Here is a 25,211-nt window from a genome sequence, read left to right as displayed (position 1 = left end):
CGGGGCATCCCGTGACGTCAGCGAGGCGGGCGAGGGCGGGGCGGGAGGCGCGGGCACGCTAGCTCTGCCGCCTGTCGGCCCGCCGGGGCCGGAAGTGACGTGCGGGCGCGAGAGCGGAAGCGGCGGCGCAGGCTCGGGCGGGTCCCCGGTGCGCGCAGCGGGCTCGGCTCCCTCCGGCCTCGGTGCCCTGAGAGCCCCTCCCCTCCCCGGCACCGACATGATCCTGCTCGAGGTCAACAACCGCATCATCGAGGAGACCCTCACGCTGAAGTTCGAGGGCGCGGCCGCCGGGTAGGATCGGGGGCGCTGGGACGGGACGGGCTTGACGGGCACGGGGGCGGCGGGGCTGGGCCGGGCCGGGGCTGCGGCCTGAGGGAAGGGCGGACGCCGGCTGGCGGGGGCAGGGCTGTGCCAGAGGCCCGGGCAGAGGGGAGGGCCTGGCGGGTGGCGGGGCGGGTGGTGCCTGTGTGGGATGGGGGCCCGTGGGAGGACAGGGCTGAGCGGGGCCGGGGGGAGCGCCGAGGCAGGGTGGAGGTCGGGGGATGGAGGGGCTGAGCTGGAGGAGGTGGTACGGGGGCGGGATGGGGGCTGGAGGAATGGTGACAAGGCAGGATGGGGGCCTGGAGAATGACGAGGGGTTGGCGCTGAGGTGGGGTGGGGGTCTGGGGAGCCAGAACGGCAGAGCTGAGACAGGGTAGGGGTCTGCGAGGTGAGGGTGCTGGGAGGAGGGTCTGTACTGGGGGAGGGTGGTCTGGGCTGGGGTAACTGAGCTGGGGGCCGTGGAGTTGATCATAGCTTGGGCAGAGTGAAGGGCTGGAGGACGAGGGAGCAAAGTCAGACAGGCATAATCAGAGGGCAGAGTGGGGCTTGAACAGGTTGGTTAGTGCTGGGGTAGTGTGGCGGCCCGGGGAGGGAGGAGGCAGCTGGGGAGGGTATTGGAGATGGCGGTGCTGAGGTGGGCTGAGGGAGCAGAGCTGGAGAAGAGGGCCTGGGCAAGGAGGGAGTTGGGAAGGGGGAAAGGTAGTTTTCCAGGGATGTTTGCTTTGGGTAAAGCCGCATTTATAAGAACAGGCCCAGCATAGTGCCAGCACTGGTACAGAATGTGTGTGGGGAGCTGAGGAACAGGAAGCCTGTGTGTGGAGTTGTGGCCTCAGCCTTCTGCTTTGTGGGTGGGGAGCAGATTCCAGCCTGACCCCCTTTGCTTTCCAGAGCAGGAGGGATGTAGGCCCACAGCCCCTGGTGCCAGCCTGGTGGATGTCCTGGCCTAGGGGCGTGGTTGGAGGTGCTGGTTTGCACCTGCATGTCTGGCTGGGACAGTTGAGTCCCTGGGGAGCTAGTGATTGTTTACTGCGAGTGTTGCACCAGGGCTATAAAGGTGCTTGTCTGAGCACAGCTTAGCTTGGAAGAGAGTCCCTTTCATATAAATGTCCTTATCTGTAGCCAAGCTCACTGTGCTGTCTGCTGGCGTGAGTAACACCAGGCACCTTTGTACGGAGACAAAGCCTTGAGAAGCAAAGCACAGTGGTGTTATCTCTAGGGTGGAGCCTGCCCTGGCACCTCAAATAGCATGGGCCAGGCTGCTCTGGGAAGGGACCCCACACACAGGCAGGTGCCTTTTTGTGTGTCACCTTTTCCTTCAGCGGCTTTTGAAGCTCTCAGCCTTTTATGTGCAGAACTTTGACAGAGGCCATTTCCTCTGCTTTCTCTTCTCAGTTGACTTGTTGCTTGAGTTTGGGTTTTTTTTTCATAAAATAACCTCACAGACTGCACTGCCTTGCAGGATAGCTGAGCTGCTTGCAGGCTTCTTACTCTTCTTGAGCTTGATCATTTAATGCAACAAGTTTCCTTTCCCCAGAGCGCAGGCACCATGCTGGGAAGAGAGAGCTCCTGGGTGACTACTATGGTATTGCAGCTGCATCCATTAGAAAATATTATATGTACAGAGGTTAATAGTGTGCGTCAAAAATGCTCATTCATCACTAGTCTATACCAAGGCACTCTTCCTGCTGGAGAGAGAAGAATGTGCATGTGTCCCTGTGTTGGTGATGTGTAGGTGGTAGTCTGCAGCATTTAAATGCACCTTAAAACCCCAACTCTGTGTGACCAAAGCTGGACTTGCTCACTCTGCACCAGCCCACAGGCCCCCAAAATTTCCATTTCACAGTACAGCAAAGCCTCCTTGCTTCTGCATTGGCATGCTTGCATGACATACTGATTGTTCCTGGATCAATTCATAGTGCTGCTGATGGTGCTCTGCTTCTGCCTCTTACTCATCTATGGCGTGTTCTTTTCTTTAGATGTCATTTCTAGATAAGTTTTCTGTCTTGAGTGTGTTGCTGGAGGAGAGGAAGTTATTTACTTCTGCATTTTCTTCTCTGCTTATGCTGGGGCCCTCCTGTTCAGGCAAGCACAGGGTGGAGACAAAGTTCCAAGATGTGCAGGGAGGTGTATTTTTTTTTCTGTCCTGGTTTCAAGTCTTCTAGGGAATGGGTGTTACGCAGTGTTTATTCATATTAAATTTCTTTTCCCTCTGGCCACAGTTCTGGGGTCATTCCTGTGGCACCGAGCCTGGAGAAAGGAGGGGATTTCCTGTATTTCATGATTTTGGTGATGCCTTTCCCAAGGCTTGTCTTAGGAATGGACACAGGACAGTCAGGGCAAGGTCAGGCTTTGAGGGATTCGGCAACTGGGAGGAGTGAGTCTAGACACTGACAGAATTGGTTTTGCATTATTTGCTCTAAACCAAGACTGGGGCAGATGCACAGATTTGGCTGTAGCGGTTGTCTCAGAGCCAGGTGTGCCTGGTGGCTTCAGCACCAGGCTGGGAGTCAGGCAAGGTGAGGCTTATTTCCAAATCCTTTGCCAGAGGCTTGTTCTGTGACATGGGCTGTGTTGCTCCCCTCTGCTTCCCATGGCTGCATTGTGGCCATGATTCAGCGGGCTCCCTGCAGAACTTTTCTGGACGATCAGATGAGAGGCACTTCATATTTCACCTTATCGTATAGAATGAGGTCAAATTTAGAAGTTGGAGCTAATAACTGCTCATAATATTATTGTCGTATATTATATGTCAAAATCCACTCTGGGTGGAGGTCCATCAGCTGTCTCTGGAGTTCCCAGTGTGGAAGGTGCCTCGGCAGGGCTGCAGGGATCAGGCCTCGAGGCAGGGCCTAATCTATGTCTTGAGAGTCCTCCCTTGACAAGGTCCTTGGGGCTTGGCAGCATCCACCTGTAAACAGGGTAATTCCAAATTTATTTTGTTTTTGTGGGTAAACCCCATGGAAATATCACATCCTTGGACAGCCACCATTGAATGGTGGTATTTAGATCAAGGTAGTGACAGGTAATGGACTTCAATGCATCTGATTTTTTTCTTTATTTAATATTGTAATTTCTTGTTTTAAATCCATTTCCTTAAAACAACCACATTTTTAAATAAAAGGCCTAAAGCTACCAGAATCTGTTGAAATAACTGGAGTTAGAAATTTGCTGCTGAAACTTCCAAGCATTGAACTGCTGCAGTACCTGGGAACAAGCGTGTTAAAATGAGGCAGCTTGTGAGCTTTTGTAGGTGTCAAGAGAATAAAATGTTCCATAAGCTTTTGGCTAATTTATTTGGACTTAAGAAGTCACCTAGAAGCTGAAGTCATACTTGGGTTTTCCCATTTCTGATAGAAACCTGATGTGAGGGGATGAGCTCTACCAGTTGGAAGATTTTGTTTCTCATCATTGCTTCCCTTTGCTAACCACAAAGGAAAAAAAACCACAACAAACAATTTAAGTATAAAACATTTTCATGCTTGTTCTCTGTACCTGGTACTTGTTCTGTTTAACACATGGGGAGGAACTGCCTCCCAAAACAGATTTGCTGTCCCATTTTGTCCTGCTCTAATTTAACTGACTCCAGTGAAAGTGTGGCACAAGGCTGCTTCACAGGGTGTTTGGTTTTCCAGCCATACATAGCTTGCTGTAAATCTCTGATAAATTAATCACCTGCCTCAAACTGTTACTTAGTATTTATCCGCTGTGCAAAAGAAAACAAATTTGCATAGCTGGGGAACAGTGTGCTTTTTCCCTTGGTCGGGGTGGAGGGAAGAGAATCCTGAATTAAACCATTGGTTTCTTAATAGGTACAAATCTGCAGGGCTTCATGACTATTAGCTACATAGGAACACAGCTGAAGCTTGAACTTCCCTGATGTAGAGCAGTTCCTGTGAGATAGCTGGAGAGCTGGGCTGAAGCTGCACCCACGTGCTTTTTGGTATTTCCCATCTGTGGTCTCTTTGGTGCTAGTCAACTGTAGAGCTGAGCCTTTCAGACCAGCAGGCTGAGTGCTGGGTTGAAACGAGGTAGTGTGAACTTTGTGTTCATGATGTGACGTGTGTAAGTTCATTGTGGGGAGACCAAGTAGCATCTGGAGGCTGTCAGGCACGTTGGGAGGGTAGAGGAGCTTTGTGTCCTGCTAGGTATGACTGAGAAACATCCTGCAGGAGTGGCTGTGGTGATCTGTCGCTGTGGCACTTCAGGGGAGATCAGCAGCCCCACTGAAAAGAGAGGTTGCTCTTTGCCACCCCCTCCTTCTTGCTGACACAGGCATTGTTGTGGCTTCAGGGGAAGCAGGATTGGGGAAGTGACCTAGGCTAAAATTAAACAGGCAAAACTGGGTATTTTTAGCCCAGATGAGTTTTCTCATCTCATTCATTGTGTGAAGGCTGCGCAGCTGAGGAGCAGGGATCAGCCCTCCCTCCTTCAGCAGCAGTGGCAGGTGCTGGCTCAGTGTCCTCACAAGCCCAGCCTGGAGCTGCACACCTCCCCTAGCACATCCTCGACTGCTGAAACAGCCTGCCTGACTCTGAGGAGCACTTGGATGATGTGGCTGGCAGAAAGCAGTATCCTTGGGTTCAGCATGGCATAGGTGGCACTAGTGGTAAACCTTGGCCATCCACATTGAGCATGTTGTAGGTGTTTGAGAGTAGCTCCTGGGCTGCCACAGCACATCTGGCTTCAGCCACCAGTGAAAGTGACTTTGCATTAATGATGGATTGTGAGCCACCTCTGTCCGGAACTAGGCAGTGCTCTGCTTTCAAGGAGTAGCACAAGGAACAGCATGGGAGAGCAGCCCAGATCTGCAGTGTTATGTTTTGCAAGTTGTTCTGTCATTGCTCCAGCCTCAGTTTTCATCTCAGGTTCCCAAGAGAGGCCTGCTCTGTATTATCCTCTGAGAATGATTCTCACTACAGCCACTGGTGTTTGACACCAGAGAAAAGTGGGTATCAGTTGCTATACCAAAGAAGTGTAGTGAATGGTGTGTGCAAAATGAGGCTTTTCCCCAGAGACCTGCTGAGCGCTGGATCACCCTGGTGGGGAACTGTGGGCTACGTACCCGCAGCTGGAACGGAGATGTACAGGGCACAGACCTGGCTGGAAGTGGACCTGCCTGGACCTGCGTGCTGCAGCACCAGCTCGTGCCTTGTCCACTGGGAATCCCAATGCCTTCCTACCAGCCAGCCTCCTCCAGGCTGCCAGGCCCTCAGCGAGGGAGAAGCTTGAGCACGGAGGGGTCACCGAACCAAGAGAGAAGTAGCAGGTATGGGGGCTGCCATACGCTACTTGGTGTTGCTCGCCTGACAGAGCACTCCTGTTCAAGTTCGTGGTGGGTGTGCTGCCAGAGCTATGGGAGCTCTTTGATTACATACGCTCCCGCAGCTTATGCAGAGTAGCTTTTGTTAGCTGAGCAGGGTCCGTGAATAGAAGAACTGTTCAGATAATTTTAGACATTGCTCATAATTTTTTTATTGGGGTGACCTTTCTCTGGTGAGAGCCTGCAGTCTGTCACTGAATCTGGCATGCTCTTGCCAAACTGTGTGTTGACTCTGGTGATCTGAAAGCTCTGCTCAGGGCTTTAAGCTTTGAAATACCCCCTTTCTTTCCCCCTGCCCCTCTCCTCTGGGGCAAGAGATTAGAATATCTGCATGCCTGCAGCTTTTAAAATAATTGCCATCCTCCTTTATTTGATACAGGTATTAACTGTGATGTGGGAGGTGCTTCAATATGGTTGTTGACCTGTATAATTAGAGTCTTTGTTCTTCTGTACTTAGATTTGTTGTAACATTGGGCTAAGAGCCTCTGTGGCCTGAGAGTGAAGCGGGGGAGTCTGGAAGTTGTTTGAGTCAAAACTGAAGAAATGCTGTCAGAGGAAAAAAAAAAAAAAAGGTTTGCTGTTGCTCTAAAGTGCTCACTGGTGTCTCTCTGTGGGCAGTGTGGCTTTTCATGGATGTTTTGCTGGGGTGAAAAATCTGATCTAGAGCTGGCTCTGTATTAGATAGACAGACCATAGGAACCATTTGGAGACAAGTAGGAGGAATGTGGGCAAGAAGACATAAAACCTGTCAGGGTCTTCTATTGTTAAAAGCAGAGAGTAGGTGGGATTTGGTGTGGATTTTTACTTCAAACCTGGTAAGTGTTATCAGAAAGCAGACCGCTGCTGCTGCTTAGAACAGCTGCCATTTTAGCATCTGAGTTCAGGCAGGGTTTTGCAGAAAGGCCTGGTCTGGATTTGGTGTTTAGCGCAGAGAGGAGCCATCTCAGTTATTCCCTATGTGAGCTGGTTTTATTGTCCATTTGGGACAGAGGGTAGCAAACAGGGAAGGTCGCTGGGGGAGGCTATGTTTCAGGTAGCATTGGCGGTAAGGAGCTTGCAGGAGTCGCAGCAGTTCTCTGCCCAAGGAGCGGATGGGCTGTACTGTCTGAGATCCTCTGAGCTTAACCAGGCTTAGTCTGGTTCTCAGAGAGACTTGAATCAGGGGTGGAAGTGAACCCCAAATGAGGTCCTGGCTGCCCAGAACCCTGCTTCAAAGTAAACCACAAAAAGGATGGCTGGGGTTTACAGTCACTCTGCACAGAGCTGCTAAACTGCTAATTCTCACCATAGGTGTGGATGGGTCTCATCACTGAGGCAGGGGACACTGGAGCATGCTAAATGTTGTGAAATTGCTTGGAGGGGGGAATTACAGATTTAATATTATAACAGCGCTTTGGGGAAAAATACAGCACTGGACCAGGCAGAGCCCTTTGGGATCGTGCCAGTAACCTGATGGTAACCAGTACCCGGCCTGCAGTGGTGCAGCCCTGGTGCCAGGCGTACTGCATCCCCTGCTCCAAGCCTTCACCTGCCCAAGAGCAGGGTGGGCTGGGAGGGCTAAACACCAAGAGGACATGCTGTGCCTCTGCGGGATGTTCAGCACGTTCCTGCTGCTGTTTCTGTTGGTGGAAGGTCAAGGGGAAGTGATGACATGCGCAAGTCTGCTGTGAGTCCAGAAGCCACGGGAGGCTGGAGGTGAGAGCTCCTCTCTCTTCTGCCTGGGGAATTCTTGATGGGGGAACAATTCAGGTAGCAAAATGGGTGATTTTTCTGTTGTACAAACGTTTTAAGTAGCCAGGATAGCTTTGGTAAGGTGAGCCAGAGAGATAAATAGAAGCACTTTAAACTTTGGGCTTATAAGACTGCTGAACTGTGAAGGGCTACGAGAGCTCGCTTTGCTCCCAGCCACACTTCTGATACTCTTACCTGTCCTCCCCTGGGCCAGGCCAGGCCTGGGTTACTTAAGCGTGTGCCAGGCAAGGCAGAAAAAACACCCTGCAGTAGATGACAGGGCCAGCGCGGCTGCAAGGAGCTCTGTATGCAGCTCACGTGAGCGCTCGCTTCACTGATGCTGTGCCGGGAAGCAGTTGAATATTCAGCACACCAAAGTTCTGCCCAGTTACCTGCTTTTCCTTTAAATATCTCCCCTCCTCAAAATCCCCCAGTACAAGAATTGAGCTACTTGGGAAATCAGTGTTACAGTAACTTCTTTAAGAAATCATGCTTGCACGATGAAAGGTTCAAAAATGGGGCTGTGTTAGAGGTAGGCTTTTGTGTGCAGAACAAAGGCTCTCCTGCAGAGCCATTAACCGACTTTGGGTACATGGTCTCACACAGCTTCTTAAATAATGTGACCAGTGATCTTCTGCCTTCCCCTGGGGTACTGGGTGAGTGAGCAGGGGAATCGTTGTCCTTCCTAGGTAAAACTACTTCAGTGCGCTGGCTGTCAGTCTTCCCTGTGTTGCTGAGAGGGAGGTGCTGTGTTTAGGGGCTCTGCTGGGAGCTGGGGCTCTGGGAGGCATCAGCTCCATGTGCATGGGGAATGGGGTTTGAATGGTGTAACTCTGAGAAAATGGAACAATGATTTAAGGATGTGTCCTCTTTAATATTCCTAGCTCTCGTGTGCCTGACTGTGCTATCTTTAAAGCTTCCTACATAGGTTTCTTTTTTTATAAAAATTTATACTGCCATCCAAGCTGATTCCCAAGTCTGAGTGTGGTACTCTAAAAGAAGAAACATGTCTGCATTGACTGACCTAGCGGGATCAGCAGGATTTTCTTTTATTTCTGCTCTGAGCAGTACTCGGTGAGCTGAACTGACTTGGATGTGGCTTGGGGAATTGCTCCCCTTTCCAAGAGCCTGGGTTAAACATGCAGCCAGGGATGCCTGCTAAGCCTCTGTCTCAGGCCCAGCTGGGAAGGGGAGATGACAGAAGAGAGGTCACAAGTAGCTGACACAGCTCTTAAACTAAAGGACCTGCCTTGGGTGCACTCGCTCAGCTTCTTTCAAGCGTGTGGTTTTTGTCTTCAGCAGTGCTGCACAAAAGACAGAGGCTCTCCAGCCTCCCGACAAAAAGGTCTGTTGCTTTTCACAGCTAATAACTTTCAAGAAGCAGCCACACCTCATCGTTTCCACTTAGGATCTCTGGCTGGAAGTTAATTCCTCCCTTTCCACCTGAGTAAAATGTTGCTAACACAATGCATGGTCTGGGATCAGTGCTGTTCTGTGCCTTGGTCTCCCTGCATTGCCCATCTTGAGATTTAGCACATCACGGTCATTCCTGGCTTCCAGGAATGAGGCTGTCAGCAAAAAAGCTGATGGAAGAATAGTGCTTTCTGCTGGGGGCGGGGGGGAAGTCATTAAAACCTTTCCAGAATATGGTGAGGGAAATTAGAGTCATTGCTCCCCCGCCTTTCTCTGTGTATGTACCGAGGTGTAGCTAGTACCTAGCAGCATGTACGTGTGTGGACAGAGCAATATTTGGTGAAAAGGTTGAAGCTGGTCTCTGGGAAGCAGCAGCATAGTTGAGGCCACAAGGCTGTCTCAACACACTGGCTTTGGTTTGAGGAGTTATTTCAGTACATTGGTTCAGGTGGGTGTGAATGAACTGCTTTAGAGGCTAGATTTGTTAGCAACAGCCATTAGCCTGTACTTTGTTTAATGTCAACTGCTTTTGAAAAGTAAGTGGAGATACACAGTGAAACAGCTGCATTTTTATCCTATTCTCATTTTTCCACCCCTGCTGTCATTGATGGAGACCTTTGCATTGCTCCCTGTTGGAGAATGGCCTATTAATACTAGTCCCCTCAGAGCTGCTGAAGCAGTTTATAGTGCCAGTTCCAACAAAATCACTTTTCAGAAGCAGTTACATCTTTCACAGGATCCTAATCTACAAATCGTGGACAAACTGGCAAATAGGGTCTGTTAAGATGTTGTGAAATCTTCATACCCACAACATAAGATGTGATGTGCCTTTGGCTTGCAAGGTGCTCTTGTTGCTGATGAGAGGATCCCAAAGACCACACTGGGCAGTGTTACAGCAAACCCAGATGTACAGTTTTCCTGCAGAGGTAGTTGGCATAGTATTGGGGTATTTTGGAAGGGATGTGCTGGGTGCGGGATGAAATGCACATCTGGAAAGTTTCCTTCTGTGGTTCACTCCTAGCCCCAAACTTGCAGAAGGGTCCTCTCTGTGAGTGAGTTATATCAGTGTGTTTGTAGAGTTGCTGTTGATGGCAAAGGTGGCACTGCGTCTGGAAGGATTGTTCAGTCTCTAAGGCCCTTCCATGAACTAGTATCGCAGGAACTTACAAAGGAGCCTCTGTCCCCAAACCTGGATTGTGGCTGTTCTCTGTGGAGAATGTGCTTGTTAAACTCCATAGTGACAATTAGCTTTTTCAAACATTCCTAACTGGAAATCTGCTATCTCAAAATCTATTAATAAGCTACAAATAATAACAGTCTCTGCCAGCTTCAAGACCTATTTCCTATCATCTAAGGTAGAACTGGTGGGTACAGGAATGAGGAGAATTTGAAGATCCCTTGTTGAAGGTTACCTGCTGGTTGAACAGCAGGAGACAGAGGGGTTTTCAGGTAGAGCTGCTTGTGAGAAATAAAGCATTGGAAATTAATCCTCTTTTCTTCACAGCTTGGAGGCTGCTGTTTGCATTCTCATTTACCTCCTTTGTTTTCTTTGCTTTTTAGAAATAAACCAGAGGCAGTAGAAGTAACATTTGCAGGTAAGCTCTGCAGCTCTCTTGACTTCTCTGAAAAAAAGGGCTGGCTCAAGTAGTCTGCCCACGGTTATGCCTGCTGTGGGGCACTGCAGCAGGGGGCGGAGAGCCATGCAGGGACAGATGGTGTGGGCACCCCGCAGCCTTCCCAGAGCTGGGGCTTTGTCAGCTGCCCCACAATTTTCTCTGTCCATTCACCTTCCCTGGGACTTTCTCCACAGCAGTGAGTTCAGTGGTGGCAGAGCTATCTTTGGTGTGGTTTTGTTACCTAGCTCTTCTTTTTTACCTCGTGTATTCTCCAGTCCTGCCCTTGATGCTACTTGTCATTAGGTCTTTAGCACCATCTGGTTTGGGTTGTTAAAAAGCTGGCTCAGGGTGACAGGCAAGATGAATTCATCACCTGAAGTTTACTCTCCAGGACAAGAAGTGCCAAGGAAGTTCAAGTGCTCCTTCAGCAACCGATTTTTTGCTTCTGTTATCAAAAATCTTTGTAAGCTGCAGAGCTCCATGGGGAAGTAGAGCTTGCTAGGTAGCTGGAGGGTTGCCTTTCCCTGCCTCCTGCCCTCTCTGCCCAGTCTGCAGTGAAGTGGAAGCTGTCTCAGCAGGCAGCAGCTGAGATGCCTTTGCTGGCAGAGATGTTTTCCCCTCCAGGCTGCAGCTCTGGCCCGGTGGCCTTGTCAGTTACTTTCTGTGCTGGCCATCCAGAAGGCTCCAATCTCTGTGTGTCTGTATCCTCGTGTGTTGAGCATAAGCAGATTTTCCAGGGATACTAAATGACAGTAGACTAAAACTTTCGATGATGGACAGGTGTCAAAACTGTTTCAGCTCTTTCAATGGTAACAGGTCTCCCTACATGACATTACCGCTTTCTTTAATTATGGGTTTCTCTCTTGGTGTATGTGTGAGGGCTGGAGCAGGGGGAACAGTGTCTCTTTATGCAGTTCCTGGAACATGTAGGGAAAACCTTCCTCAGAAATAGGAATTGGCTCCTGTTCCCTCACATTTCTTTTGCTTGCTTCATAGACTTTGATGGAGTCCTTTACCATATTTCAAACCCCAATGGAGACAAGACAAAAGTGATGGTCAGTATTTCTCTGAAATTCTACAAGGAACTCCAGGAACATGGTGCTGATGAGGTGAGCATCTCTGGGTCTTGAGCCTACAAATACTGTCTTTAGTGCAGCCAATGTCTTTGCAATGTTGATGGATCTAACATCCAACCCTTAGAGAAGCACCTGTGCTCCCATCTCACAGTGGTCAAAGGAGTAGCCCTGGGCCAACCAGGCGTCCCACTTTGCTGGAAGACAAGGGCAGAGTGTGTTCACACACTCTCATGAATAAAAAGCCATCTTATATGACCCTGCAGCCTGAAAGTCAAAAGACATCACAAGTTTTGAAAGTCCAAATGAATGTGAGGCCTGGGCACATAGAAATAGTTTCCCTGACTGATGTGCTGAGTCCACAAGTTGAAGGCAGGCACCAAGGCAAATCCTTGCTGCTGTTCCTACTCTAACCATGTTTGAGAGCAAGTGATGGGCTCCTGCTGTGTGTGGCAGATCATGATCTGCAGACTGGTTCCCTTTTGTCTGCTGCTGTGTGAAGCAGTTGGTTCAGTTCCTGTTGAATGGGCCGGGGCTGTGGAGAGCCATTTATGGTAGAAAGAAGGAGCCTGTCTGAGCTGTGGTTGGGTGCTGAGGCAGGAAGTATGACTCAGTTCCTGAGTCAGTTTTCAAATCTCCACATAGTAGCAAATGAGGTTCACCCAAGGCTCTTAAGCAGGCTTTTGCCTCTGGGTGCCTGTCCTTGGAGGAAAACAAGGAAACTGCTCCATGAGTTTGAGTCTGGTGGAAAACAGGTGGTTTGAACCCGAAGTAAATTCCTGTGAGTTGCTGCAAGACATACCAAAGTCAGAATAAATACGTTTGAGTGTCCTCCTTTCCTGGTTCCTTGTGCAGAGCTTTCTAGGAGCAGCATTGCCTGCTACTGAAAGGTACCGCTGCTGGCAAACAAGAGAGTCAAGCAGCCCAAATGGTGGAACTCCCACAACATATTTAGTGAGGATCAATATGGATTGATCCCAAGATAACTGCTGTGGTGGGTGAGTGGCCGATGCCACTATGCACCAGCAGCCATCATGGTGGTTGGTTGAAGGCAACTTCCCAGGTTTTTAGGGTGAAAATGGGATCTCTGTAGAACTGCCTTGGGAGTGCTGACTAAATAGAAATTACACTTTTAAATTGCCAGTTAGCAAACTGTTGCTTTCTGTGCTTCCCTGGAGATGATGGAGCTTGCTTCTGCTCCATCTTTGGTGAAACTCCACTGTGAGGAGCGCAAAGTGGGGTTCCTGCTAAGAGCATCTCCCTGGGCTGCAGCAGGCAGGCAGGCTCTCTGCTGAAAGGAGGTTTTTGACATGCAGAGAACCTGTGCATCCTCTCTGCATGGTGGTGGGTGTCATCCCAGGAGAGCCAGTTCTGCCACAGCATTATTGTGTTCTCTGTGAAATACCTCCTGTTCCCAGCCCCCTCATTGACACAGAGCTATGGCTCAGTTGAAAATTGCCATTGATGTAAAATTCAGCAGTGATTACGTTTGAATAAAGGTTTTTGCTGTGCTGTAGGCGGCTCTGCTTCTGGGAGGCATCCAAGCTGCTTGGCAGTCTCCTCTCCATCCCCATCTGTCCCTTGCAGTAGGCTGAGACAGGGTGGGTGATCGCCCAGCCATGCCGTACATGACCCCCGCTCTGAATTTGCCTTCCCACAAGGAGAGGGACGGGGCACACTTTGCATCTGCCTTTGAATGGGAAGAAGGGTTTGTAGCCCTTAGATCTGTTGTGTCAAGCTCTGCTACAGTTCTCCTTTGAAGTTACGGGGTGTATGGAGGGGTTTTCTACCCCATACAAGTTCAAGACTAGCAAGAACTTTAAAAAGTTCCAGCTCTCAGTCCTGTCCTGCAGTGCATCCCCTGTCAGTGGCGGTTTAGGGAGCTACACCTAGAGCAGGAGCAGCCAGTAATACTAGAAGCAGATGACTTAGTATTTGTCCAAGTTCACTTAAGACTAAGAGAGGCAGATGCTGTAATTTGATGTTTCTAAATGAAGACCACACATGGCCTGGGCTTTGCAGGAGGAAACAACCCTGACAGCTTATGCTTTCAATGTTTAATTTCTTTCCTAGGTATTGAAGAAAGTCTATGGAAGCTACTTGGTAAATCCTGAATCAGGTAACCCTGGGGTAACATTTACTCTTCATGTGTGTGAATGCAATTCCAAAATTACTTCAGTCACTTCAGAAATGCTCAAATGAAGGCTGCACTTCAAGAGCTTGGTATCTGGGGCTCTCTGTACCATGAATGACAATATAAAAGGTGGCTCAAGTAAGTCAGGGCTGCAGTAGCTTGCAGCACAGGCTGTAATTCGTGATGCAGTCCTCCTCTGGGAAGCCTCTGTTCCTCACAGTTGGGGTCTTTGTTCTTCTCAAAGACGCTTTGTGAGACACAGGAAAACCATGGTTACCTGTGACAGCATCTCTTCCTACTCACTGCAAAAACTTGGGAGCAGCTGAGCTGGCACTTGTGTCTGGGAGCTCAGGAAGGAGCTCCAGGTGTGTTGCCATGGCTTCTGATGATACTTGGGGTAGGAAACACTCACTCCTGGGGCTTCTGGGAGGGCTTAAGGCAAAGGTGGGACTATATATGTCTCTTTTGGAAAATGTCTCTGACTTCATTAAGGCCTTGCGTAGATAATTAAGGTTAGTGGCTGTCCCTCCTAGGTTACAATGTCTCTTTGCTCTACGACCTGGAGAACCTTCCCGCAGACAAGGATGCTATCGTGCACCAAGCTGGCATGTTGAAGCGCAACTGCTTTGCTTCAGTCTTTGAGAAGTATTTCAAATTCCAGGAAGAGGGCAAAGAAGGAGAAAAAAGGGCTGTCATCCACTACAGGGACGATGAGACAATGTAAGTGTTCAAACCAAGCAGTACAGGAGTTTGCCAGCTGTAGGTTGTGGTGGAAAGTCAGGAAATCATACTGCTCTGTACTTTGTCAGGGTAATAAGGGCCTGTCCTAGGCTGTCAGAATTATCCAGTGAGGGCAGTGCTCATCCCTCAGGCTGCAGGGTGTTAAACAAGAGTCTCTTGTTAGTGCCAGCACTTGTGGCTGCATGCAGGAGAGGAATTGGCCGCTCCCAACAGAAATGTTTCGCTCCCTGTAAATACTGTCTTGAGGGAGGGGAAATTTTCAGCAGCCAGGCCTGTGAATGATTGTTGTATCTGCTTGACCTCGTCACGCGGTTGCTTCCTCATCCAGTTGTACTTCTTGGCTCTGGTTCACAGCTCGATTCTCCTCTCTCACTCATCTGCAGGTATGTTGAGGCAAAAAAGGACCGTGTCACAGTTGTGTTCAGCACAGTATTTAAGGATGACGATGATGTGGTGATCGGAAAGGTGTTTATGCAGGTATGGAAACTGAATTGTGGGGAAAGGGTCTGGTCCTCAGTTCAGATGTCTTGTTGCTTGAAAGAAGCATTGCCAAAACAAGCAGATGTTAGGCTGAAGTGAGCTCACAGGCAGCTTAACGCACATAAATGCTTTCTTTGCAGGGCTCCAAGCTGCACTGGGATGGCATAGGCAGTGTATTTTCAAATCCAGACACATGCATTGGCATCTTTTATTATCAATGGTCTTGTTCATGTGGGAAATTAAAGATATTACCTGTTACAGATGAGAAACACCATGGTGAATACTTCAGTATCCACCTTGAGGCCCTGTAGTGCAGCTGGCTGTGGTGTGGGGATTGCCAGCCAGCTGAGGAGCTGAGCATGGTGGGGAGGCTGTAGAGGCAGAAGAAGGGGTGAGATGGTGCTGAGAGTTGTCTTCACCTTGAAGTTTGTTCCTGCTAATGTTCAAATGCTGTAGAGAGACTCCACAGCTCAGTGTGGCTGCTCTCACATGCCATGATGGTCTCTTGAATCCAAGCTTTGCAAAGCTATGAATTTGCTTAGTTTGCAAATAGATTGCTTTAATCTGTCATGATAATGCCAAGTACCTCTGGATTCAGCTACTCTTTGCAATTGCCATTCAGCCAGGAAGCATTCAGAAGCCTGTAGTAAACGCTTTGCATGTCTCTTAGTGACTGCGTGCAGCCTGTGGTGATTGAGACGTTTGTTTACAGCTGAGGAAGGTTCAGTGCATGTTGGTGCATGTGTTCATCCATGTCGCTGGCCCACCTAGCTCACTTGTGTCTGCTGAAGCACCTGAGCAGCTTCCTGCGCAGTCATGGCCACGGAGCAGGGCCCTGCAGGGTGTTCCCAGGGCTAGAGGAGCTTTATTTAGCCTATCCATTCAGGGGTACAAGGCTGTACTGCTGACAGGCTTGTGGACAGCAAGTTACTGTCCCAGTTTGCTGGATACCAGTTTACCTGTACTGGGAATCACTAGGGCGGTGTCTGTTGTGATGGGAGTCTCATCTTGCAGTTCTGCTCTCTGTGTTCTTTAGCCATGGGCAAGGCATCTTCTCTGGCTTTGAGGTTTTCCCCACCAGCATATCCCACAGCCTGGAATTTAGCTTTTAAAACACTGAAGGAGGATGAGGTGAACAAAACAGGGTTTGTGAGGCTCCTGGGGAGGTGGCAGGGTTTCAAGGCAGCAGCTGTCCCAGAGTATCCATGTCCCAAGTTCTTCGTTTTTACAACAGCAAACCCTGCTCCTGCCCAGCCACAAGAATTTCCACTCTGAGTCACGCTGCCTCCTTCCCTCCAGCTATTGCTCTTGCGTAACGCAGCCCAGTCGCACATGGTGGCTGCTTATCTGGGCTGTCATGGAGAAAATCTGACCATTAACTAACCAGTGAAGCCATTTGAAGTACTTCACCCTCTGGCATAAGTAGGCGAAGTGCAAGCTAAGCATTTTGTTAAGGAAACCACAGTGAACTACTCAGTTCTCTAAAAAGGGCACAGATGCTCCTGCCCTTCCCAGGGTGAGCTGTGCTCAGAAGGGAGGAGAGGCCAAGGTGGCTGATGTGTAGCTTGGGCTGGGGGTCTGTGAGGCAGAGGAGAGGCTGCCCTGTCTTGGGGCAGGAGAATGGTGTCTGGACTTTCCCAGCCCGGCATAGGGACAGTCCTGTAAGTCCTGAAATGCGGAGCCAGTTCATTTCATGTGAGGTGGGGTCATGCTGCTGTCAGGTTCCCTGGCAGAAGTGATCTGTTGTTTCAAGGTGTGGAGAAGCGTTAGGAAGAGCAGGCTTTGCACATAATCTTCAAACCCTATAGGTGCCTTCTAATGCCTAGACAAAGACTCCTGGTGGGAGATGCTTTCTCACATGGAAGAGTCTTTACACTAGGTGCAATGGAGACCTTGCAGCCCTTTCTGAGAATTTTCTTTCCTTTGGGATGATGGGCACTGCCTGCTTTCCCTGGAAGCATTGATGGTCTTGACTTTCTGGCAGGAGCTGTGCTGTCTCATGCGTTTGCTGAGACGGGGGTGTCCCTTCCACAAAACACCCGTGGCAGGAAGTGCAAGGCTGAAAGTCACCCCAACTGAGGGGCTGTGCTAGGGCCACGTGCAAACCCAGGACAGCTGTGCATTTTGGTCTGGTTTAGCTGGGAAAAAGGATTGTTTTCCCAAGGTTTGGCCTGATGGATTAATCCCATTCAGGGAAAACAGGGAAACCTCCTGCTCAGCTGCCCTGCGGGAGTGTCCAGTGGGCATGGGGAAACCCCATTTGCTTTCCTAGTGTGTTGCTGGACTGTCACAGTGGGACTCACCTTCAACTTTGTCTTGTTCAGGAGTTCAAGGAGGGTCGCCGGGCCAGTCACACAGCCCCACAAGTGCTCTTCAGCCACAGGGAGCCGCCCTTGGAGCTGAAAGACACAGACGCAGCTGTTGGCGACAATATTGGCTACATCACCTTTGGTAAGCAGGCAGCTCTGAGGCCTGGGAACACTCGGGGAGGAGAGAGGTTCCTGCTGCCGCATGAAGGAATTCACCTTCCCTGAGTGTTCAAGTTGGTCATTGAAGGCTGAAGGGACTCTGGAGTTGGATTCTGTGTTGTCTGTCCCCTTTGGTGTGTCCCTTTGCTGTACTGGGTCACCTCAGCTCTGCTCAAGGTGTGGAAGTAGACAGTGAGCTATTTAGTGTCTGCCTACAAAATAAATTCAGCATTTGGAAGCAAGGGAAGAGTAGCTTTGCTGCAGTACTGTGGAAACTGGATGTTTCCTGTGGGAGGTTTCATGTGAGTGTATTTGTAGCTTGTCCAGCTGCAGGCATCTGTGTGGTGCTTGATAAGCAATCGGAGAGTGGGACAGTGAGTTCTGCTTCTCCAGCTGTGCCTCTTTGCTCTGGGTCAAACACTTCCATCTCTTAAAGAGCCACTTTCCCCTGCCTGCGGAGGTGCTGGCCAGCAGTCACCACTTCCTCCTGGGCAGCAGTGCTGAAGGCTGAGCCAATTCCAAACCCTGCCCTGTTCAAAGGAAAAGGTCTTTTCCAGAGAAACTGGAGATCGTCATCCAGACAAAAAGGTCTTTCAGGCCTTGGATCTGAGTTGCTTAGCACAGCAGCAGCCTCTGGAAAGAGCAAGCCACCAGGCCCCTGCAGTAATCGAGTCTGGTTCTGTCATGGGGCCAGCAAGCTGGTCAAGGGTAGACTGGATCTTGAAATCAGTTGAGCAGCCTGGCTGCCCTTGTCTGCCTCTTAACTCTCTCCTCCATTTGCTGCTCCAAAGTACTGAAGTAGCATCATGCAGTTTCCTACAGTGCCATCATCTCTGGGCACTTGGCCTTGCCGGCATCCTCCAGAGTGCACAGCTGTGTCCAGGCTGCTGCGGGAGACATGGAAAAGTGCTGCTAAGCCCTGTGTTTAAAATCACAAGTGCTGCTTAATCTTTATATTGTGTCATAGTAAAGGGCTCTTTGTAGAGAGCCAAGTAGGTGTTCAGAGCAGCACACCCTGAAGCCTCCAGTACTGGAGGAACGTGAAGCCCTTTGGTAGCCTCAGGAGGCACTAACAGTTTGTATCGCTCTCTTTTAGTGCTGTTCCCCCGTCACACCAATGCTGCTGCCAGAGACAACACCATAAACCTGATCCACACATTCCGGGACTACCTGCACTATCACATCAAGTGCTCAAAGGTACTGAGGGGATGGGGGATACAGGGTAGCTTCAGCCCATCCAACCGGGGTGCTGCAGCGGAGGAGCCACAGGGCAGAGGTGCCCCCCTGAGAACTCACTGGGGTCTGGCATTGCCCTCCCCAGTCATGCAGGGGGGGCAAGTGATGCATTATCCCCTTCTCCCTGCTCTTTGGCGCAGGCAGTGCCTGTTTGCTTCCCATCGTAGCAGCGAAGTAGAATTTTTTTATTCCCCTTTTTGGATCTGGTTTCCTTTCTGAGAACAGGAGGGCAGTTGTTCAGAGATACCTGGCTTTGACCAGGGCTCAGGCAGCCATTTTCACCGTTGCCTCCTGAACTCCCCTCACAGCACCATGGCCATGCAAAGCTAGGTGCTTTCCCAGCAAGCAGAAAGATAGCTCCTGCCCTGTGTCCTGAAATCTCAGCTATGAATACAGGATCCTGACAGGTCCCCATTTTGTCCTTACAAAACGCAGGCCTATATTCACACACGTATGAGGGCAAAAACATCGGATTTCCTCAAGGTGCTGAACCGTGCCCGTCCAGATGCAGAGAAAAAAGAAATGAAAACAATCACGTGAGTAGCACAGCGAGGCCCAGCTCCCTGGGCTTCTCAGCCAGCCATGAGCTTGCTCCTTCTCAGCTTGACGTAATCTGGTCTGGGGAGGACTGGGATGCTGTGGGGGTCACCAGACCAGGGCTTGATGTGCTGGGACCCCATCTGAGAGAGAAGGAGGGTGTTTCACAGTCAAGTGCTTGCTTGGGTGTCTTGAGGTGACTGGACTCCCAGGACCCCTGGTGCTCCCTCCGCCACAGTCACTTACTGCCTCACATGTCCTTTGAGGAGCTTGGGCTGTGGCGAATCCTGTACGGGCAGGTGCTATGTGAAAGGCTTGTACACAGCTCTGCGAGCCCCAGTGTCTCTGCTGCGTGTGTGTCCCTGGGCCTGTCCACGTGGCATTCGTGGGGCTTTTCCCCTGTTGTGTTAAACATGGTTGATCAGCTCTGGGGGCAGCTCCAGCTCACGGCGGGGCCGGGGGAGAGTGGCCCCGTGCTTCCCGGGGGTTTGTGGGCACTGGAACAGGTTCCTGCTGCCTGGTGCGTGTGCAGCTCCTTGGAGCCCCTGGCCAGCAGGTGGCTGGGGCCAGGAGCGCTCCCAGGCCACCACGCTGACTGGCCAGCTGGCTCCCTCTTGTGAATAAAACAGCCCAGAGGGAAGTGGGCGGAGAAGAGTTGTGTGAACGTGTTTCCCTCGGGTCCTTTACCCTTTGCTCATCCCAGAGGCCCCCTGGTGTCCTTTCGCTGTGTGTCCTGGCATGTCCCCTTAGTTGTTCTGCTCTGGGGCCACGGGGTTGTCCCCTCTGTGAAAGCCAGCCCTTCCCCATAGCCCCGTGACCTGGTTCCGCAGCTATAAACGCCTGTGAGCTCTGAACCAGCGGTGCCTGCCTGGCTTTGAGAGCTCGGTGCAAGTATATGCCCCACCAAAAGCCCTGTAGCTGCCCTGGGGGACCCCAAAACAGCTGGGGACTGTGCTGACCTCTTTCTGCATTCTTTCAGGGGGAAGACGTTCACAACCCGTTAACGCCAGGGTCACTGAAGCTGCCGTGGAGGACAAAGGTTGGGGCACTTGCTACCCGATAATCGTAGCTTTTAATGTTGCACCTCTGTGGGCTCATAAGGAATTCAAGCAATCGGGGTCTGTTTGTACGACAGTTTGGGGAGTAATCTGCAGAAACGAGCTGTGCTTGCGAGGACTCGATCGTTCCAAGAAACAAAACCTTAATTCCAGTTTGATTGACTTAATTTCTTTTCTTTTTTAATTTTTTTTTTCTTTTCAAGCTGTTTCGCTTTGCAATATGTTACCGGAAATAAGTTGCAGTATTTCTTATGAGAATAATGCAATATTAACTTGTTTTCTTCTGAGTATTTGAGTTCAAAACTCCTGTATCTGAAGAAATACTGTTGGGGTTCATTAATAAAGGAGATCTTTCTATCTTAAGGGGCTGTGGGGCTTTGGCTTGTCAATGCATGTGGCCTTGCCCCCAGAAGGGGTATTTGGATAATTACTGTATTGTAGAGCAAATTACTTCTGGTGATCTCTGTCTTGAGGGCTGAAGTGGGGGTGCTGTGCCCAGGTCTAGGAGTGAGTAGCCTGTTGTGTTAGGGAACTCCTGGACTGCACAGAAGAGGATTGTCCTACCCTCAGTGAGCAATCTGCGCCCTTCCCTCCTCCCCTGACGCCTTTGTTTCTCTTCCCTCCCAACAAGCAGAGTGGATGACATACAGTTAAGTGAAATAATTTATATAATTAAAAGACATTTTCATACAAAACCCCACACTTGGCCCCCAGATGGTGAGGGCAAAGCAGGGCAGGCAGGAAAATTACAAAGCACACAGTGGAGAAGGGCATGAAACCCATCTCCCTCATTCCTCTGTACACAAGCCCCCTGGCAGAGCCAGGACACCATCCCTCAGCACAGTTCCTAGCGATCAGGGCGCTGGACACAGAACACTTTGGCTTGGTGGTCACCAGAGGTCGTCACCACAATGGAGGCATCCCTGGGGGAGACAGGACTCAGAGATGGGGCTTTGAGCATCCCTCGCCAACGCCCTTAACCCAGCTCTGATCTGCCCTACTCGCCCTTGAGACCCTCAAGTCTCAGCATGGACCTGGTTTGTGCCCCACCCACCCCCCCCCCCCCCCCCTTGGGACCAGACCCCAGGGGCACCCAAAGGAGAGAGCTCATGATTGAAGTTCCTGAGGCTGGAGGCCCCTGCCACCCCTGGTCTACTCTACCCCTCAGGGAAAGGGTCTAGGAGTTTTCTGCTCACTTGTTGACGGCGAAGTCAAGGATTTCGGCTGAGTGCCCTCGGTACTCGCTGATCATCTTCCCCGAGCGGGCATCCCAGAGCCGCACAGCCCCATCCAGGCTGCAGGTGTACACCACGGCTGAGCTCTCCTCCCACAGCAACTGCACAATCCCTGACTGGGGCAGGACACCACAGGGTAAACACTGGGGATCCCCAGCAAGTCTCTGCTCCCCCCACATGCCCCACCCAGTGTTGTCTGCCATCCCCACAGACAGGAGAGCCAGCCTCCAGGGCCAGGCTCTGGGGCACATCCTGTGTGCAGGGACTGCGGCTGCCTTTGGGGAAGCCCAAGGGGCTGAGGGAGAAGTGCAAATTGGGAACTGGCCCCAGGAAAGCCCCTGGCCTCCAAGGGAGATCTCGGAAGGGCCCAAAGCCCACCCCCCAGGCCTAGGAAGAGGGGGCAGGGCAGTACCTCATGCTGGCACTTATGCCTCAAGCTCTGTGTAGAGAGGTCGTAGATAGCCAGCGTGCCATCCAGGTAGCCTACAGCAGCCAGTGGCATCCTGCAGAGAGGGGAACAGGCACTATGTGGGCCTGGCAGAAACCGGGATGGAAGCATGTGGAGAATCAAGGCTGAAGGCAAACTCTGTGCTAAAGACTACAGCATATCAAGAAGATGAGGGACAACCCAGTGGCCAGACCATGAAACTCCCTGATCAGGAAACCTGACAGGACAGTCAAGAGTCAGCAACCAACCCAAGGTTTACAAGGGAGAAGATAATGTCCTGGTAGGAAAGATCCCCAGCAGCCATGCCTAGAGGGTATCCTGGCCAAACAGTGGTCCATCAGGCTAGCCCAGACACCCCAACGTGGTGGGGGCAGGACTGGGCAGCTGGTGTCCCTTGTCCTCTGTGTCACACCCAAGTGACTCAGGATGTCCACAGCCAGCTGGGGAGGACGGAGGTGAGAGAAATGGCAGCAGAATGAGCACAAGAGGTGGAAATGGATGTTTGTAACAACCCCTGTTAGATCTAGCATTGAAAAGCAGCTGTCCCCACACTCACACGTTACAAAAGCCCAGCGACTCCACCGAGTTGGACTCTGCCTCCTCGCCTTCGCCGGCAGGGGCCTTGGGGGCCATGCTCTCCATCTTGAACACACACACCACCTGGGTGGAGGGAGGCGGACTAGTCCCCGAGGGGAGGGAAAGGGGACCCCCAGCCACACCGAGGTCCCCTTCCGTACCCGGGATCACGCCTACGTTCCCTGGACACCAAGGCCCAGCCCGACCCCAAAAAACCGCAGGTCCTCAGCGCTAACAAGGGGGAAGCTCTTCCAGGAGCCCAGCGGAACCGCCCTGGGGGAAGCGGTTGTGTTGGCGAAGGGCGCCTCCTGCTGGCTGCCGCCGGGCACCACAGGGCTGCTGGGGCCGGCAGCGCACCGATCCGCCCGGAGACACGGGCCCGGCGCACGACAGGGGCTCGGGAGGCCGGTCCCCCGGGGTTCCGGGCTCTGCCCCCACTCACACGGACCCACCTTGCCCGTAGCGGAGTTGACCAGCTTGGCGTGACAGTCCACAGAGCCCGTCATGATCAAACTGCCGTCCTGGTTGCTAGCTACACACGTCAAGGGGTCCTGGTGGCCATCCTGGCCTGGGGGGCGAGGAGGAGGGGCATGAGCTCCACGTGGCCTCTCTGCTACGACCCTGTGGGCCTCGAAACCCACCCTCCTGCAGCCTCCACCCTGCCTGGCTCCAGGCTCTGCCCAACAGCACCTGGACTCAGAGGGTTCCACCACTCCACCTGGCAGGCACTGAAAGAGGCGGTTCCCCAATTAAGGAGCATCCCAGGTGATTAACCTCTTCCCTACCTTTCAGAACATGCAGTGAGGTTCCCTGCTTCAGGTCCCAGATGCGCATGGTCCCATCCTCATACCCCACCACCGCTCGCTTCCCTGGGTGAGACAGAGCCAGCAGATAGAGCCAGAGCTCCCCTTGTCCCTCCACCTCCTGGCTCAGCAACAGACTGGCAGAAGCAGGAGGGCAGATGATGACAGCTGGGATCAGTCACAGAGCTGCTGACATTCCCCACCCAACAGCTCCTGTGCCTCACCATCAGGCAGGATCCTGCCACATGTGGCTGGGCATGCAGGGCCCTGGAAGGTTTTGCAGTCTCCGCTGGGGATCTTCCACATCCAGGAGTTCCCATCAGCTGTGCCCGCCAGAAGCACATGGGCTTGAGGGTGCCACTCCATCCACTGGGCAGAGAGAGGGACAGACAGCATCATGGGGGTGGCATCCCCCCTGCCACCCAGGTGAGTCCCAGATGCCAGACCAGGAGCTCCCCACAGCACCAGAGGTCCCACCACTCACCTCCAAGTCTCCCACCTCAAAGGACCACACTTCTTCCTTGGCATCCACCCGCCATACTTTGATAAGACCAGACATGTCACCCGTGGCCACAAACACAGAGTCGTGACTGAAGCCGGCACAGGTGACTGAGTCCTTGTGTCCTGAAGACATGGGGGACAGAGACTGCTCAGGCCAAGCCATGAAGGACAGCCAGGAGCCTGACTCCAGCAGAGCATCAGCTGGGAAAGAGCACGTCCAGAGAGACACGGCTGGGAGGAGACACAGCCTCTCACTTGGACAATTTCAAGTGCCTCACCTGAGCATTCAAACAGGAGCTCTCCATCGCTCACACGCCACACAAAAGCCTTGTCGTCCTCCCCACCTGTCACCACCAACGTGTTGGTCTTGGGGTCGAGGCTCACACAGAAAACAGAAGCTTCACAGAAGAATAAAGACAGGCTGCATGGCCTGGATGCCACTCATGCCCCACCTGACATTCCCAGGGGATCCAAACCCCACATAGCACAGGGTCTGGGCAGGATATCAGCAAGCTGAACCTCCCAACCCAAACCAGTGGGAATCAATTCTTCCCATGGAGGAAAAGCAGCACAGGCTGTCTGCTGAGCCCAGGGCGAGCTGCCACGGTAAGCGGCCCAAATGGCTTCTCTACCAGAACGTACGGTAGAAACGAGCGCAGCTGAAGGCAGCACTGAGTCAGGACGGCTGTCCCAGGAATGGCTAGGAGACAACAGCCTGTCAGACACCTGCTGTACCCCCTTACCCTGGGGAATGCCAGGGAGGGAGCAGGCCCTGAGGGAGACCCCCAGCTGCGGCTACCTGTGCCCATCACTCACCCGAGTGGAGGGAGAACGTGACCTCGCTGTCATCCTGTGCCTCCATGCTGTCCTCCACCCCCTCATCGTCCTCCGTCTCCCAGGCCTCAGCGCTGGGCTCTTCCGCCCCCTCGTCATCAAAGTCTACGTCCTCCATCTCGTCAGCCAGGTCATCTGCAGAGAGCAAAGGTGAGAAGGCAGCTCGAGGCCTGCCCGGCTCGGCCCTTCCAGGGCAGGCGGCTGCGGCCACGGCGGACCTGAGGGACGGGGCAGCGCGGGGGGGACGCGCGATCCCGATGCCGCCGCGGCCAGGAGCCCCGGAGCAGAGGAGCTGACCCCCACCCGGGGAGAGGCCGCGGGCTGAACGGGTCGGGGCCCGTGGCCCGGCCTGGCGCAGGGGCGGGGCCGGAGCGGGCCCGGTGCCCCGGCGGGAGGCCGGAGCCCCCGCAAGTCCTGCCCGGTGCGCAGCGCGGTGCGCCCCGTCTCACCCGGCCCGGGCGGGCCCAGCTCCACCACCTCGATGATCTCCTCATCGCCGTGGAAGCTCAGCGCCCCCGGGCCCTCGGCGGGCTCCATGCCGGCCTGCCCGCGCACCCCACCCCGCCGCCGCCGCTGCCGCCGCTTCCGCCGGTCGCCCCGCCCCGGCCAATCCCCGCCCGCCGCCCTCCCGCCTCAGCCAACTCCGACCCGCGTCCTTACCCGGGCCCCGCCCTTTCCGCCAGCCG

At 52.4% G+C, this 25,211-nt stretch overlaps 2 protein-coding genes across 4 annotated transcripts; one reads left to right on the top strand and one right to left on the bottom strand.

Moving 5' to 3' along the window:
- Nucleotides 1-86: 86 nt before the first annotated feature.
- On the top strand, nt 87-20,491 carry ARPC2 (actin related protein 2/3 complex subunit 2). 2 transcript variants are annotated; one of them, XM_055811445.1, is made up of 10 exons: nt 87-291; nt 10,346-10,380; nt 11,398-11,510; nt 13,548-13,593; nt 14,142-14,328; nt 14,733-14,826; nt 17,154-17,280; nt 18,394-18,494; nt 18,969-19,069; nt 20,050-20,491. In XM_055811445.1, the coding sequence occupies exons 1-10, from the start codon at nt 218-220 to the stop codon at nt 20,072-20,074; spliced, it is 903 nt and encodes a 300-aa protein (XP_055667420.1). In that variant the 5' UTR covers nt 87-217; the 3' UTR covers nt 20,075-20,491. The 2 variants fall into 2 exon arrangements, with proteins under 2 accessions (XP_055667420.1, XP_055667421.1); XM_055811446.1 differs by lacking the exon at nt 10,346-10,380 and having other exon boundaries at nt 145-291.
- A 287-nt stretch (nt 20,492-20,778) lies between these two features.
- Nucleotides 20,779-25,130, bottom strand: AAMP (angio associated migratory cell protein). 2 transcript variants are annotated; one of them, XM_055811443.1, is made up of 11 exons: nt 24,975-25,130; nt 24,508-24,660; nt 23,970-24,089; nt 23,675-23,814; nt 23,415-23,559; nt 23,173-23,256; nt 22,840-22,955; nt 22,368-22,471; nt 21,776-21,866; nt 21,325-21,479; nt 20,779-21,051 (listed from the first exon to the last, which is right to left on the bottom strand). In XM_055811443.1, exons 1-11 carry the CDS (start codon nt 25,060-25,062, stop codon nt 20,976-20,978), a joined length of 1,272 nt encoding a protein of 423 aa, XP_055667418.1. In that variant the 5' UTR covers nt 25,063-25,130; the 3' UTR covers nt 20,779-20,975. The 2 variants fall into 2 exon arrangements, with proteins under 2 accessions (XP_055667418.1, XP_055667419.1); XM_055811444.1 differs by having other exon boundaries at nt 25,003-25,078.
- Between the last annotated feature and the right edge of the window lie 81 nt (nt 25,131-25,211).

The sequence above is a fragment of the Falco peregrinus genome, chromosome 8 (genome assembly GCF_023634155.1).
Source record: "Falco peregrinus isolate bFalPer1 chromosome 8, bFalPer1.pri, whole genome shotgun sequence".
NCBI lineage: Eukaryota > Metazoa > Chordata > Aves > Falconiformes > Falconidae > Falco > Falco peregrinus.
This window is presented reverse-complemented; position numbering and strand designations above follow the sequence as displayed.

Excerpts from the sequence above, each read along its gene's own strand:
- ARPC2 (XM_055811445.1), top strand. The coding sequence starts at position 218 with ATGATCCTGCTCGAGGTCAACAACCGCATCATCGAGGAGACCCTCACG. Across the intron at positions 292-10,345 it reads TTCGAGGGCGCGGCCGCCGG|AAATAAACCAGAGGCAGTAG; the intron begins GTAGGATCGGGG and ends TTTGCTTTTTAG. Across the intron at positions 11,511-13,547 it reads AGGAACATGGTGCTGATGAG|GTATTGAAGAAAGTCTATGG; the intron begins GTGAGCATCTCT and ends TTTCTTTCCTAG.
- AAMP (XM_055811443.1), bottom strand. The coding sequence starts at position 25,062 with ATGGAGCCCGCCGAGGGCCCGGGGGCGCTGAGCTTCCACGGCGATGAG. Across the intron at positions 24,090-24,507 it reads CACGTTCTCCCTCCACTCGG|CTTCTGTTTTCTGTGTGAGC; the intron begins GTGAGTGATGGG and ends TCTTCTGTGAAG. Across the intron at positions 23,560-23,674 it reads TTGAGGTGGGAGACTTGGAG|TGGATGGAGTGGCACCCTCA; the intron begins GTGAGTGGTGGG and ends CTCTCTGCCCAG.